The 16,602-nt window shown below is 42.4% G+C and overlaps 1 protein-coding gene across 2 annotated transcripts in view; it reads right to left on the bottom strand.

Moving 5' to 3' along the window:
* LOC107383076 (A-type potassium channel modulatory protein DPP6) overlaps positions 1-16,602 on the bottom strand; it is a 371,266-nt gene that overhangs the window by 333,197 nt on the left and 21,467 nt on the right. The window contains exon 1 of one of the 2 annotated variants that reach the window (XM_015955500.3): positions 10,354-10,545. The exons of the other annotated variant lie outside the window; for it this stretch is intronic. Coding sequence (XP_015810986.3) covers positions 10,354-10,404 — 51 coding nt within the window. The 5' untranslated portion in view covers positions 10,405-10,545. Of the gene's footprint in view, positions 1-10,353; positions 10,546-16,602 lie in introns of those variants that run through there. 2 annotated transcript variants of the gene reach the window in all.

The raw sequence follows: 16,602 nt of genomic DNA, 5'->3' as shown, positions 1-16,602 counted from the left end.
AAGCATTAACTGTGCAGCGGAGCACCAAATCAAGCACAGTTGTCCTCCATCAAAACACGGCCATCAGCCTAAAGGCACACCAGCAGTCACGACATGCTGAACAGCTGTTTGAGGTCCAAAACGTCTGTTTTCGATGTTCTAACAGCTGCTTCCATGTGTGTGAGCTCTGGGGAAAACCGAGCAGGCAGCAAATTAGGCAGATCTCCAATAAAAAGTAGCTTTTTTTTTTTTACACAGGGCTTGTTGCTGCTGTCTGATGGAATATTATCTTTAAAATGACGCTTTCTCAACAAAAAGCAGCCATTCTTGTTGCAGTTCTTGTTTTTTGTCTTAAATCGTTTTCAGGAGGCTTTAAACTATGAACAAAGTAAAGGTCTAGCTTTCCTTTGCCTCTTTATTGCAAGTATTGTGTTAAATTTGGTTATTTTTAGCGTTTCCTTCAATGGTTCTGTTCCAGACATCGCAGAGGAACATCCAGTGAAGATTTCCTTAAAGTTTTATTAAGCACCATCGAGAGACTCATCAGGAATTTTGCCAACAGCCAAACAGAGCCGAGTCCAGTAGTTTATAGCAAAGTTTTAAGCGACGACGTGCAGAATTTACCTAAATATCTGTTTTTCCAGTCCACTAATGCTTCATTGCCTAGAAGAGAACAGAACTTCACATGTAATGAAGGCAGAAAAAAATACCCTTTCTAAAAGTTGGAGTTTTGCTTCTGAACAACTGAAGTTTATGATGCACGGAGTTTTCTGCAAACAAAACAAGAAACAGAATACTTCAAAGTCAGAGCAACCATCAATCTGCTTTCTGCTGCTTATCCAGAACTGGGTCCACATACTGGAGATGCTACAGCAGAACAAAAAGAAAATAAGATCAAAAGAACATAATTCATGCCAAATCTGTAATGAGTGCTTGCAGCCTATAAACCGAACAAGAAATGGACAATACAGGTAGAAGTAAATACAACCAGGGTTCGAATTATAGGGGAGCCCAGCTCCCCTGAAAGGGTGATGGGCTCTCCCCAGAAACCCTCAAGTGACCCACATAGGGGGAGCCCAAAAATGATCCAGTTTCCACTTATATTACAGTATTTATTAGGGATGTAAGAAAATGTTGATTATGGCAACGTATTGTGATATTTTCCCCAGCGATATTATATCGATATTCAAAAGCTGCGTATCGAAAATATCGATATTGCAATATATCGTGATTTTTTTTCTTGCACAATTGCATCGATATTCAAAAGTCGTGTATCTAATTTTTGGAAGAATTTACATGGAAACATTTGTGTATTTTCTTTTCTTGTGGTGCAATTCAAACGCCGACCACTAGTTGGCAGCAGTGTGTAATGGGTTTTGTTTCTACCATTGAAACGTAAATCCCTCTGTTATGGTTAAACATGTTAAGTATCAGTTTGGACTGTTTATTGAATTTTCCTATAATAAATGTACACTAAAAAAAACGCCAATATCGTCTGACTGGATGTATCGCAATATATCGTGATACATTGTATCGTCTCCCCTGTATCGTAATACGTATTGTATCGCCAGAATTTCATCAATACACATCCCTAGTATTTATATAGAGTTAAACCATACTGGGACTTATTGGTGTATCCTGCCGTCGCCCTCCCCTTTGTTCTCACGGGGCTCCCCAGAACCCTGTGTGTGATTCGTGCCCTGATTACAGCAAACACGTAGGACATGAGTCGAGTTGAATTAACCACAGTGATAATTTTTAAATTTAAGACTGAATACTTTCATGCATTATTTTTTTGGTTTGAATACATGCTTGGAGAATATATTTGCAGTTAATCGGCCACATTTTTTCTGTTTTTCTGATGTTTTTATTGGTTAGAGGTATTTGCCCTGATCTTTATCATGTTGTACAGCGCTTTGTGATTTATATCTGTGAAAGGCGCTATATCAATAAACTTTTACTTACTTGCTTACACACTTGAAGGATAATTTAAACTTTTCCAAGTTTAGTTTAGCCACTTTGTTTTTCCACGACTCTGCTCATCAAGTTCATGGCAGGGAGCCAATGAAACGTTAACATCTTCAAATGTTGGACAACAGTCTGAATATTTTTACCCAGTTGCTTTCATACAAGGAAAAGATGATTAGGATAAAATCATGCAGACGTGATCTTGGTTCAGCGATGGCAATTTTGCAGTTAGCTGCTAACTGAGAAAAGCTGAGTCTTAACACGAGGAAAGGAAGCTTGCTAACATTATGCATATGTGCAGCTGAATTATGGTAATAACTTTAGACTAAACTGTAATCAGATTAAACTATAAAACCCAGCAACATCTCTTAACCTGGGACCAGACGTATGTTCTGTGTGCTTTTTTAATCTCACCTAAGTGGGGTTAGAAAAAATACATATTGTTTTTGAAAAAGTAGTTAAAAAATTAAATTAACTGTAACTTGTCCAATGTATTGTATTGGATACAATAATTCTCATGTGTCTGCCTCTTAAACAGGATTAAGACGGTACTTAACAACCTGCTGTACAGGTAGCAGGCGTCTGCCCTCTAGTGGAGAATTTAAGTTAAAGCAGCCAAAGAGAAAGTCCCATAGGCATCATCACACACTGGTAAAATGCATCTCCACATTTGACCCATCCCCATGGAGGGGAGCGGTGAGCTGATGCGGTGGCTGCACTCAGGAACTATTTGGTGGTTTAACCCCCAATCCAACCCCTTTAAGTTCAGTGTCAAGCAGGGATGCATTGGGACCCATTTCTAACCTTCCCACTGTCTTTATGGGTGACCCCGCGAGGAAAGCTGACCATTGAGCAGGGCTGATGGTTTGTCCCTTGGGTCCATGTGGCAGGGGTGAGGAGTGACCACCACCTCATCCCTGCCACATGGACCTCAAGGGATAAACCATCAATCCTGCTCAATGGTCAACTTTCCTTGCGGGGTCACCCATAAAGACAGCGGGGGGGTTAAAATCTTTAGGCTGACCCGACCAGGAATCTAATCCCAATCTCCCAGTCTCAGGGTGGACACTGTACCACTAGGCCACTGAGCTGGTTAGCAATAAGCAGTTTCCTGCTCCTCCGCCCTACTGGTTGAACGTGGAATTGCAACTGCCATAAACAGCCCAGCTGCAGCCTGCTGTAGCTAGCGCTAACAACCAGCTAGTACTAACATGAGCCAACTAATATCAAAATAAACCACACTGTAGAAAGATCCACAATGTTGGACAAGTCCAGCGGCAACAAAGCCAGGTCACCATCAGTCTGTGATTTTGTAGCCTCTATTAGCTTCTCCAAACTAGCGTAGGCCGCACCGATATTCACTCTGGCTTTAGTGATTTGCTCCACCTCCAAAGACATTACTCTCTTACTTTTACTTCGAGGCTCTACAAGGATGACAACAGAAAAAGCAAACTTCTTTTTCTTCATCTTGTGCTTTTTGATGATTAACAAACCGCTAGCATAACAGCTAACAACCATAAAGCGGTAAAGAGCGCCCTCTAGGACACCTACCCGCTCCACAAAACTCTCTAGTGCAGTTTTAAGCTAGCAGAGGGCTGCAGAGTGGTGCCAAATATTAGGGATGCACTGATCAGGTTTTTTGCTGCCGATCACCGATACCGATATCAAAGAATGCTGATCACTGATACCGATCATCGATACCGATCACGTGGATTGGCCAGAAATTTTCTACAACATTATAATGAGTGCTACAAACTACATAATCTGGGAATAAAGGAAATGTAACCTAATCTAAAATTGTCTGTATTAGGGTTGTCACGGTGTGAAAGTTTAATCTCACGGTTATTGTGACCAAAATTATCACGGTTTTCTGAATTATCGCGGTATTTTTTTTAAACGTGCTACATTTTCACACAATTAAATAAACCCTGTATGTCAGGAAATATTGTCCTCAGTTTGTGTCTAAATTTGGCCTAAAATGTGTTATTTTGTAAATATGTTGTTTATTTGTTTACATTTTTTCCCCTTTAGTCTTTAAAATACCAATATTTGCCCATAACTTCTTATTTTATGTCTGTTTGATGTCATCATTTAAAAATATTAGATCAGATGATACTCAGTACTCAAGTAGCCTTCTAATCAGATACTTTTTTACCCTTACTTGAGTAATAAACCCTATATCAGGAAAATATCATCCTCAGTTTGTGTCCTTCCAGTGAGCGTTGCAGATGTGGGAAAATGTCATCAGGCAGTAATCGTTGTTAAATTCATAATTATTCTCGGAGAGAGACCAACTCTTATCTGCCCCTGGGAGCCCCGTAATGCATAGCGTCATTTCAACATGGCGGTGTCCGCGACACGGTTTATATGCAGGTAGCGGCGCTGCGGCGGCTTTATATAGCGACTCGTTGCATTCTCCCTCAACCCAAATCCTCGGATCACGCATTTTAGCTAAAACGCTAACGCTAACGCTAACTTGCCTTGTGTTGACTGTAGAGTTGTGGGTGATGGTCACGCAGATGTGTCATGAGATTTGAAGCGTTGCTGCCTTTCACAGACACTTTTTCTGCACGTGCTGCAAACAGGATAGCCGTCTTCTATCAACTGTCCCTCGGCATTCTTCAAATATCCAAAAAATGCCCGTACTTCCCACTTTGTCTTCTTTGAGGGATAATAAATGTCCTGAGTGCTGCCGTCTCCTCCTTTGGCCATTATTTCAGCTTTAGCTTCAAGAAAGTTTTTTGATTGTAAACAGCAAAGCGCGCATGTGCCGCCGGCAACTTCAGTCGACGATACGGTGGCTGGTAAGGGTCACCGCGCCTACACCGCAGCCACGGTAATCCACCGAGATAATATAGTTTTTTAAAAAACAAGACGGTTATTATTATTGGCAACTTTTTTTTTTACCGGGGTTTACCGCTACACCGGTTACCGTGACAACCCTAACTGATCGTCTGCTTTGATCTATTTTGAAAATTCCGATCAAAACCGATAGGGGCGCTTTCGGCCGATTACGATCAAATGCCGAGCCATCGGTGCATCCCTACCAAATATGAAACTGGTCAAGTTTCTAACTCAGCAATCACTGAGATCAATGTTAAAATGCTAGATTAAAGTAAAAAAATAAATACTATGTTACTTTAAATAACTGTTGCATTTTGTAACAAATAACAATACAGATATGTTTATACTGTTAAATCAGATCCATACAGAATAACTTTAATCTTGATTAACCTACTGGTTAAACAAATAAATAAACAAAATTAAGCTAATTATCATAAACTAATGAGTCTAGTTGTTTCACGCTCATAATTCCAAAAACACACAGTAGACTTCAAATTCTGATGGCAGCAGTTGGATCGTTGCATCTTGAAGCCACACAGATTGAAGCTAATGAGACAATGTTGCTGCAGGGACAGCCACGCTTTTGAGAAAACTCCGACTCTGAAGGCCTCTCTTTCCAGGCTGAGATAAATCTCTGTCCGTGATATTTCTCCTTCCTTTTTGTTTCTCTTTTTCAATTACAGCTGAGGGAAACAAATGATTAGTTGTTCAACAACACTCTGCGCCCTTGTGGGGAGATGTTTGCCATGTCAGACAGCAATTATACACAAACAAAGCGAGCGCCGGAGGACTAACGTCAGAGCTGTTTGAGGACAGGCTCACACTCGTGTCAGAAGCTCGTGCATTTACAGGCACGGAGCTTGAAGAGCTCTTCGTGCCGTATCACAAGTCCGCGGGTGACAAAATAGATGGCGTATCCCTAGGTAACGTTTATGCTGTCATTACCGCCGAGGCATCTGGATGGAGACTCAATTAGCTGCAATTTCCGGTGCAGGCTAACACCTTAGGGGTGTTTTTGTCACCCATTTTCACGTACTTCCTTCTTATGTGGCAGACAATCACGCCATCAGACCATGATACTTCCTAACGTGCACGTTTGGGTGTAGAAAAAATAAATAAGAATCAGGGTGTGATGATGTTTCTTTTTTTCCTGTTATTGAGAGGACTTCCACGCCTCGTCTCTGTCCCAAGAGGACGGGGCTCATTGCAAAGGGAGTACTCATATGAGCTGCAGCAATAAACCTGTCAGGCTGCAGAAAACACAAATAGTTTGCTAAATGAGCTAAATCGCACTACGGCTGAATAATGTTAGAGTTGCCTCAGTCAATAAACAAACAAACTTTAGGGAATCCAAGAAGGAATAGATGGTCAGCTGGTATATCGGACTGGAATTTACCCAATTTTATCTGCCTGCCACCTCAGTGGTAACATGGGTTTGAGTCCCGGTGGTGTGGGCTTACCCAGCTGAAGTAGATTTCATGATTTTATATTTTTGTTTTATTGATTATGTTTTTGCAAAATATGTTGTCTGTCAAGATCTTTGAATTTCCAAGCAGCATTTTGGTTGATTTACGCTGCTCACCTCACACGGACTCACACTGGCTGAATAAAAAAAAAACGTGAAAAAAACACTGAATAGTCCTTATAATTTCAACAGTTTACCAATAAAGGTTTGAAAACATCAAACTTGCAAGTGAAGCTATAAAAAAGAAGACAGAATGATGCAAACCTGTGCAAAGCTGCATGCCAGCCAGCCCTGCACACTAATGGGCTCGCCACACGGGAGACGACAAACGACGGCGATCAGTGAAATTCGTCGCTGTCGCTTTTATTACCCGACACATGGGAGGCGACCCGCGGCAGCGGCCAGCGGCATAGCCGTCGACGCGTTCTGTTCCATGGCGAAATCGAATATTCCGTTGTTTTGCTTGGCTGTGTCAGGTTGGAGGGAATTAAGGTTATTTAAGCGGTTCAGAGTTAAAAAAGTGGTAGAAATGATGTTTCACAAGGTGCTGCTAGAGTTACGTGAAATCTTACTTCTGATTTTACTATATAAAAAAAAACCCGAGAATGGGTTCATCCCGTATTACAAACCAGAGAAAAAAACGGAGAATACCATCATTTTATCAACGATTTCCCATGCTGCGGCCTTTTTGTGAATATTTCTACATTCTTTGGTAGAAATATTGTACAGTTCTGGGAAATTCGTCACAGCAAGTATCAACTTCTCCTCCATGTTTGCTCGGAGATGTACGGAGCATCCTGTCCGCTCATTGGTCAGTGAATGAAACCTCCGTTGATTGGTCCTCGTCCGAGCGACAGTGATGAAAAGTAGAAAATATTTCAACTTTCTGGGATCGCGTCGCTGAGTCGCCTTTGCACGACACGTGCACGAGCGCAAAATTTCACATGCATGTTTTTCGCGTTTCGCTTGGTAGGAGGGAGACCCGCGATTATCGCTTTGTCGCACGTCTCGTTGAAAATGAATGGAGGAGAGGCGATGTCGCCTCCCGTGTGTCGAGCCTATAAACACTGGACCAACCAAGTCTGTTACAAAAGTCACCTAAGCCACATAGCCTGTGCTGGCCAGGGGAGACAGGTTTCAGACTAGCTTCCAGGAGAGGAGCAGGGCTTGTTGACGAGACTAGTTTCCATTGACACCACAAGATTTTCAAAGTAAAACTCCAAATTTGCAGGTGAAACGGGAAAATGCATGAATGTAGCCAAAAATGGGTTTGGTTTTATTTTTTCCATGAGGAAATAATATCACATGATAAAAAACTCCAAGAAGTGGATTTCCCATGATATGGCCCCTTTAGCACTTGGTCAGTTTAGTGATTTGCTTGATTAACTGGTTGATTTTAATTTAATACTGAGCAGTACACTAAGTTAAGATTACACAGCGAGTTAAGATTCAGTTTTTGAAAACAGTTTTGGCTCAGAAAGTATGTGCATCCACTGTTACTAGTGACATTTTAGCACGGCTATGCAAATCTTCCCCAGATAAAGAAACTGCAGCACATATCGGCCTTTGGGTCACCGTTAGCGCTACATGACGGTATCTGTGAAAAAAAAAACACACATCTCTAGATGCAAGCACAGAAATACATCAAAATGACTTTGGTGAAATTCTACTGAAGATGGCCACAACGCTGCAGCGAATCCAATTTAACAAACAAAAGGAAATGGCTACAACCTGGTTTGTTTTACAGATAATGAAGTTACAATTCATAACAGCTGAGAATCAACAAAGCTTTAATAGCTTAACGTCACCTGAAAAAGTTGGAGCCAATCCAGCTGCATTTAACCCTCCTGCATTGTTAATGGGGTCAGATGGACCTCTGGTGTATTTTTTTTATTTAAATATTTTTTAACTCGTTCACTGCCATTGACGACTAAAGTCATCATTTGCATGTTTTTACTGTGTGGGCGTCGGACGAGCCCCCGCACCGTGAGAACAAGCATCTCAGCTCTGAAGTCGATCTTCATCCTTGCACGTCACACGTCACGTGATCAGGAAGAAGAACATCCATGTGTTAGGAGATCGTTTTGTGCCGCTGCTGTAAAAAAAAGTGAGGCGCCAACAGGAAAAGCTTCTGCCGATCACAATTCAACAACAGATTATGAAAGAACAGATAACGCTCAAAACGCGCAGATTCTTCCTGATGTAAGAGGTGAGTCTCCGCTTTGTTTTGGTTGTTTTGGCGTCGACATCATCCTAGCGCGCAACGTTCTGTCACTCTTAAAAAAAAACAGTAAAAACGCTGAGAAACGCTGGCAGCGAAGGGCTTTACCGATCAGGAAACGGCTGGCAGCGAATGGGGTCAGTTGGACCTCTGGTGTATTATTTTTTATTTAAATAATTTTAAGGGGAGCATCACTTCATCCCTGCAAAGGCATCAACTTTAAACCCTGTTTAACCACCCCCTGTCCTGGCGGGGTCACCTAATAGGAAAGTGGAAGGGTTAGGCGTATCAAAGGTGAAATAATATTAAGTTATTTTTAAAACTAACTTAAACTCAAAGGCCACAACAGCAAACTGAGAAATAGTTCAGACTCTGATCTAAACGGTTTTCATGTCTTCATCTTGTGCATTTACAGGCATGCAGCTCATCTCTCAAAGTTGCAAACATTTATCATTTATCATCATAAGACAATAGTATTCAATTCTAGTATTTTTCTTCTTCTCTTCATTTTTGGTGGCACATTAACAGAAACTACTTCAAACAACAAGAACACCATCATATGAACCAAAAACAAGGAAGTCATTGATGCCATGATCCAGCAGCTTTTAGATGTTTTTGCTCCAACACTGCTCAGCAGGTCAACAAGCTCTACAGAAGCCTTTTAATCAGCCAGTAATTAAAACCATGTGTGATAAAGCCAAGAAACGTCTTAATGCAGGACGGTGGCCTTGCAGGACCAAGACTGGACACTACAGATGTTAGATTATCCTAAAAATTCACATTTTTACTGAGACCATCTCATTTTAGATGATAAAAATACCTTCATGCCAAACTCATGTAGACCATTGCATTTGGGAATAAACTCTTCCTCAAGAAGTGAAACAATCAACATGAAGTCATCAGTGGTAGTGGACCATCTAATCAGGAGAGGCCATCATGGTCTGAAACAGTGATATGAACGCCACGACAAAAGCGCCACAGCGAGGAAAATACTAATCAGTCCAGAAAGTTGAACAAAAAACGTGAAAACCAGAACAGACTTCATGTTTTTGTCTCCATCCGAAACTATCCCACCAAACATTCCATCAGTACTTTTTACATAAATACTGAGAGACAGAAGCCAATTCTCCACATCTCTGCACAAAATAACAAGGCCAGCAGGGAAAGAGAAGACGGGCTTCGGTGAAGGAACTGTTGGAAAAAGCCTGACTCCACACAGCTGTGCCCCAAATCTTCAGATGTGGCCCAGAGTGTTTGCAGAGCAAAGCCTATTCAGCCGTAAATAAAGCCGCCGTGGTGCGAATCCACTAAATTATTATCAGAACTTCAAAAGTTGGTCTGATGAGAATTTCAATGAAGCTCTTGGAACATCACTTGGAGCCTTGAAGGGTGAAATTATCTTGATGCACAAAAGAAAGCAATATTTTAAAATGTGGAAGGGCCCAAAGGACACTTGGCTCCACACAAACATCCATATTGCCGCCTGCAGCGCCCTGCAGATGGACAGGTTGGGTGATATATCCTGCACCCCACAGCTTAGTGCAGTAAAATATTAATGGGGGCCTCATTGGGCAAAAGGTTACTTCTGCCCTCAGAGGTGTGATCAGGTGAAGGACACAAAACCAAAACTCAGCTGCAAACTTTGTTAGAATAAAAGAAAAAAAAAGGACAGAAGTTTTCAACTGCTCGTGTCCACTCAGCAGCAGGGATTAGAAAAGGGCACGAATTATCAATAATCTGTTTAAATGAGATTAATCAGAGGAAGATCGGAGGTGCGTCAAAAAGCGCATCAGTAACGCGGAATGCGGCCGGATCCCAGCGAGAGGATGGAAGACTTCACCCGCAACACGCAAACATCTAATAAAAATCACCTTACCAGCACGTTCCCCTGCATTTTAGCGGTCTCAATCAGGTTCTTTTCCTTCATGTTTCCCTCCCGATGCTCGGATCCGAGCTGCTCCGGAAACGGCCGAACCCACGGACGGACTTCAGACGTCTTCTGTCAGCTCTGCGTCCCGCTTAGATCCGATCCACAGCGAGCCGCTTCATGACTGGGCGGGAATGGATCACAGACTAACGGCTTGATTACGGACGGGAAGCAGGAAACAACGTGGGGATCCGCGCGCGCTCCATCCACGTGCACACGGAAGCAAAAGACCAATCTGATTAACGCGCGGGTGGCGGCGAGTCCAACTGATCTGTGTGTTTATCAGGGGATTTGGAAATAATCACAGGAACTCATATTAAATATTAGATTTCTTATGAGCGTTTTAACAAAATAAACCCACAAATATCATCATCTATAAGGGAAATTCATATTTGTGACATTTTGCTCAGCTGACCATAAACATCTAAAGTTGGGGGAATGGCCCCAGAAAGCTGATGGTTGGGGTGTTTTCTATGAATAATGAGACATTTAAAGGATACCAAGTGTTATTTGCTGCCTGCTTCTATTCTCGGTCCACGACTGAACACGGAACTTCTCTTCATCCTTCACAATAAGAGTCTAAAACGTAGCGTGCCTCCACACATCAGAAGCTTATGAAATTATTTTATTAACTCAATTTCCTGTTTGAGTTTTATCAAGACAATATCCATCCATTTTCCTCCGCTTATCTGGGGTCAGATCGCTGAGGCAGCAGCCTAAGCTGAGAAGCCCAGATTTCCCTCTCCCCAGCCAGTTGAGGACCAGCTCCTCTGTGGGACTCTCAAGGCGTTCCCTGGCCAGCTGAGAGAAATAGTCCCTCCAGCATGTCCTGGTCTTCTTTTGGGTCTCCTCCTGGTTGGATGTGCAGAAAACCTCACCAGGGAGGCGTCCAGGAGGCATCCTAACTAGATGCCTGAGCCACATCAACTGGCTCCTCACCATGTGGAGACATAGCGGGTCTACTCCAAGCCCCTCCCGGATGACCGAGCTTCTCCTCATTTCTAAGGGAGAGTCCAGACTCACTGCGGCGAAATCTCATTTTGGCCGCTTCTATCCGTGATCTCGTTCTCTTGGTCACACCCTGAGCTCGTGACCATAGGTGAGGGTAGGAACAGATCACCACGGCAGACCTACAAGCCCACATCACTGCAGACTTAAACTCATTCTACCCTTTTCCAACTCAAGACATGGTCTCTGATTTGGAGGAACTGGTTCTCATCCCAGCTGCTTCACATTTGGCTACTTATAAACTATTTTTAAAAACTTGTATAAACTATGTTTTGGGGTGTGTCAGTTTGAGTATTTCACTGAGAAGGCCTGTATCAACAAAAGTGTCATTTCTTTACACTTTTTTCTCTGCATTAATTCTAATCCTCCTATTCGGGAGGTTAAGAGAATTACACTTTCTTGCATATTTTGAAACAAGAATCGATTGGAAAGTTTTTTTCTCCCAAAGTTTTATTGGGAATTTGAGAAACAAACCAATAGAAACAAGAACAGAACCAGCAACAGTACAACAGAACAGATGAGTGGCTTTCTTCAGTCTTTTTCAATTTTAAAATCTTGTTTTGCTTTACTTTGGTGTTTAGCCAAAAGCACGACAGTCACATTTTTATTCATTTAAAATCACTCGTGTTTTTGAAACATTACTCAACAAAAGTCCCTTTTTCTGTTCTACTCCTTCTACACCATGACCTACTGAAGACAAAGCCCAAATCCTTCAGCCCATCCCTCTTAAACCAACGTAAATCCACTCCGTCGTGGAGTGGGCATCCCACCTTTTTCTGAACTTGAATCATAGATTTTCTTCTGCTGCTGCAAAATAGAGAAAGAAACAAGCATCTGTTCATCTCTAAAGCGTTTGCTTCTTGAGTTGCCCTAATCTCTGCAGACCTTTTCATCTAAAACAAAGGCAATGCATTTTAATGAAAACATGAAACAATCAATACAAAGCCATCGCCTCATTGATTCCCCTCATTCTAATATGCACTCGTCTATAAGGAGGCAAAATGAACCAATTGCATGCTTGTAATTAGTGTATAATATGTTCAACAGCGCCGTGTGTCGATGACATGTTCATACTTCAACTCTGCAGGTTTCATTTTATTCCAAACACGCCCCTGCTTTTAATCTCTGGTCCATCTGCTTTCAAGATGGAGGCCGCTTTGGTTTCTCTCCGAGGCTTTCCGAATCAATATTCCTCTGAAATCTTCTGAATTTATGTGTTTACTGGACTGAATAAAACGCTGCGCCACTGATGCAGCCGGGGGAGCCGAGCGCCCTAAACTCTCAGCATCAGTTCACAGAGCGGCTCCCACAGAGCAGCTGGGAGGTACAAACAGAGTGTCTCACGTAAATCTCATTTCAGAGCGTCTGGTATTAATTACAGTGGATATGGCTGTCAAAACAACCTAATGGGAGGACGAGGCTCCCTCGACACCAGCTGCACTGCTGACAAAGGGGAACACAGCAGCTCCAGAAGACAGGTAGAGCTGGCTGGCTGTGCTGCTTCATTACCGATTCTGCGTTTTTCACAAGTATTCCTCATAATTACCCCAAATATTTCTGTCAAAGGCATGCCTAAAGCCTGATTTATGCTTCTCCGTCTGCGTCAGTGCGGAGACACGCAACGCCATTAGCCGTCCTTGCGTAGGGCTCCGGCAGGCACGCAAGGACGTACGGAGTCGAGCCCACTTTTTTAAACATCCGTCGAACGAGACGGATTACGCAAGCTTGTGATTGGTCAGGACGCCGCTGTTGTTTACAGCGCCGCCATTGCAAAGAGAGCCGAGTTTAACTAGCGGCAGACACGGAGAAGCTTGAAGAATACCTCGTGAGAAAACTCTAAAAATATGAACGTTTAATTCTCCCGTGACTGGAGGAGTGAAAAGATGTGCAGCAAGCGTTTTATTTGTGGACGGAAATGACAGGAAACGTGGGTTTAGAGGTGGGAGAATGAGAGACAAATACGACCATGTTAAAACTCTCTTATATACACAAAAAACACAATATAAACACACGATCTTGGACCGATACATGACAGGATACCACAGAACAGCGCTATGCCCTCTGTTGTCCTGCCGGGCAATTGCTTTGCAACACTCCCCAGGAGACGGAGAAGTATGAGAGCAAAACGCTTCCGTCAGTCCGTGCGTGTCTGTCCCTTGCGGAGCTGACGGAGAAGCATAAACCAGGCTTAAAAGGTAACCATCCCGACGTGCAACTGACATGTAAGTCCTCTGATTTAACGTCCTCATTTAGTCGATTTAAACATCAAACATGATGCAAGAAAACCCTGTTTGACCCAACAAGCCATCGAATGAAGGCTAAACTGAATTTTTATCGTGTACAGCCGAGGCAGCTAAAGGTCACGGACAGAGCGTTGCTCTCTGTGCAGAAACAGACAGCAGCTGCCTGATGAAAACGGCTGGTCAGAGATGGCTGAGTGCTTCTACAATGGGCTCCACTGAAAACAGGCTGTTAGAAAACAGGCAGCTGCAGAAGCTGCGATGGGAGCTCTGCTGGGGGGAGAAAATCTGTTGGGCAGGGTGTGGAAGCTGCTTCGGTCACCTACAAGCAGCAGAATGTGGATGGCAGAGTCAGAGTTGCATAAACTGGAACATGAACATCTCAACACAAAGATGTGAAGAGGTTTTTCATATGCATTTCATCAATGGAACATTTTAATATTGTAGAAAATCTCAGGCTTTGAATAAAATATAAGACAAGACAAACTTCAGTCTGTGCTCAGTGAGGTTTCCACAAATTAAGCTCCGAAGTTCATCAAGTACAGAAGAGTGACAATATGAAACTTTGGCACCATGCCGCGCCGCTAAATAAAGGATTGGGTTCTTTTTTTCCTCGAGCCGCTTCTGGATCATGCCAATTTAGGCAGTTATCATTTGACTGGACAGGAAATCGCACAGTTTCAGTGTAAAATCTGATGATTTTTAAAATAAAAGACTATTACTGCAATCTGATTTCATATACGCCAATACATGTGACCTAATGGGTTATTTACCCCCAATATCTTTGAAGAAGGGCAGCGGTGGGTTTTCTGGCTTTAATCCTAGCAGTGGAGAGGACCAGCATCGTATAAGACATCAAACATGAATAACTTCTTTTTGGTTTAATGGAGGATGGCATAAACAAACCATGACCGTTGTGATCTCGCAAGTCCAGCGAGAAGATCGGCAGAGAATTCTCTCCACAGCTGAGACTCTCTGGGTGTGCTCCGGCCTCGCCGTTCTGCAACGGTGATGCTTCCAGTGTGAAGTAGGGGTTAGAGATCACCAATAAGTTTCTGGTAAATGTGAGATGGGTTTTGGTCAGCAGAGGTTTTGGTCGTTAACACTCCACGGAGGACCTTCTTGTTATGGTTTCATCCCCAAACATGCGTTCGAGTGCAGAAAATGTTCAGTTTCTGTGCGACAATGTCACATTATTAAGTGGCATTGCTTTACGGTTGGTCTGTGTGTATTTGTCTACCACGTTGGCCTTGGCAGCAGATGTATTCAAGGCCTTTAGTGTATTTGACAGGCCAGGAGGCCCTTTAGACAAAAGTGAGTAAAACTTGTCTGAATCCAGGATTGATCGCCTTCAATCCCCAGTGGAGTTAGCCCAGAGAGCAAGCTTCATTTTGGCGACGCGAGTCGTCCACCACAATAAACTCCGCCGAGAACTTCACGAGAAAAATCAATGCTTTCATTATCAACTTAATTACTTGATACCACGATATCCTCGCTGCTGTCACTGTTGTTTTCTGCTGATTTAATGACAGACTGGGGAGATACTGGACTTGTTTCATAGACGTATACGATTACTGTCAGCAATGTCATCCTCAAGCTAAATTCAAATCAGGAAGATAAAACCCTTAAATCCTTCCCTGATGCAATCAAACGGTTTTATTTTGAACAAAATCGTTGCAGAATAATTTGAGTAAAGGTAGCCGTGGCCAAAGTTTTCAGAACTACATACATTTGAAAAAAGTTTTAGTAAAGTTTTCTGCCTATGTTTTTAGTCATAAAAAACTTCATTAAGTACAGATGAGCGTCCGTCTTTCATCATTGCTTTTGTGAAGATGGTTTCAGAAAATCCGAGGAAGTCCAGCAACACCAGGACCACCAACTAAAGTAGATCCAGCATCATGATCAAGACAACACCAGTGCAGAGTTTAGGAATAGGAGCTGGTAGGAGTGAACGTATTTTCACATGCACCAAGGAGAAGACGTCTGGAGAAGGGCCCGATGCCAAGATGGGCATCTAAGCCACTTTTCTACAAAACAAACATCTGGACAGATTGAAATTATGCTAAAGGTCCAGGGACTAGACTGCTGACCACCAGGGGAAAGACAATCTCTTTTAATATTTTTGTAATAGTTTGGGACAAGTTCAAAAATGACTGTTGGTGAAAAAAATGTTGAGCAACCATCAGTTCTGCCTCCTGCCAACAGTAAAGACATCCCTAGATCTCAACCAAGGTAATGGACCAACTCACAATTTAGTCTTGTCATGAAAATATAATGGTACCGAAACACCCTCCCAGAGGAACACCGCCAAACCATCCAAGAACAGTTTGGTCACTGACAATACCTGCGACAGACCTTAATCCCACAGGAGAAGGTGGACAATCCAAACAAAAAAATTCTCCCAATTTTGAAGCGCTCAGAATTTTGACCACAAGTTGACTGACAGCATGACAGGCTGACTCAGAGGTCATGAATAGGAAGAAACAACTCTGAAAACATCAACTATTTGCATAAATGTATTCTAAAAACAAACAAACATATTTAAAAATAGTTAAATGCTTTTGATTACAGAACAAAGCAACAATTTCAGTGGAAAACCTCAACTGATTTGCATTTCCATCATTTTCTCAAAAAGTAAAAACATCACATGCATTTCATCGCTGGTGGGGAGCTCAATAAACTAGATAAGAAGATTCCGATGACCTTCGCTGCCCTGGACTGTCAGGGCGACAGATCGTTACCATCTCTAATGAATTCAGGGGTGATAGAAATGGTGCACAGATATGTAAAGCACACATTAATCTTCTTGATTCTATGCAGGTGGTTTGCCAGTGGGATCACCGCCTCATACAGATGTAGAAAGATAATGAGCTAATGTTGTGATTTGTGTTAGAAATAAGTTTCTTCAGATTGCTTCCAGAAAAGCAGTTTCTATTTGCAATTTAATAAC

The sequence above is a fragment of the Nothobranchius furzeri genome, chromosome 7 (assembly GCF_043380555.1).
Source record: "Nothobranchius furzeri strain GRZ-AD chromosome 7, NfurGRZ-RIMD1, whole genome shotgun sequence".
NCBI classification, from domain to species: Eukaryota; Metazoa; Chordata; class Actinopteri; order Cyprinodontiformes; family Nothobranchiidae; genus Nothobranchius; species Nothobranchius furzeri.
Note: the sequence above shows the minus strand (reverse complement) of the source record. Positions and strands in the feature narration are given on the sequence as shown.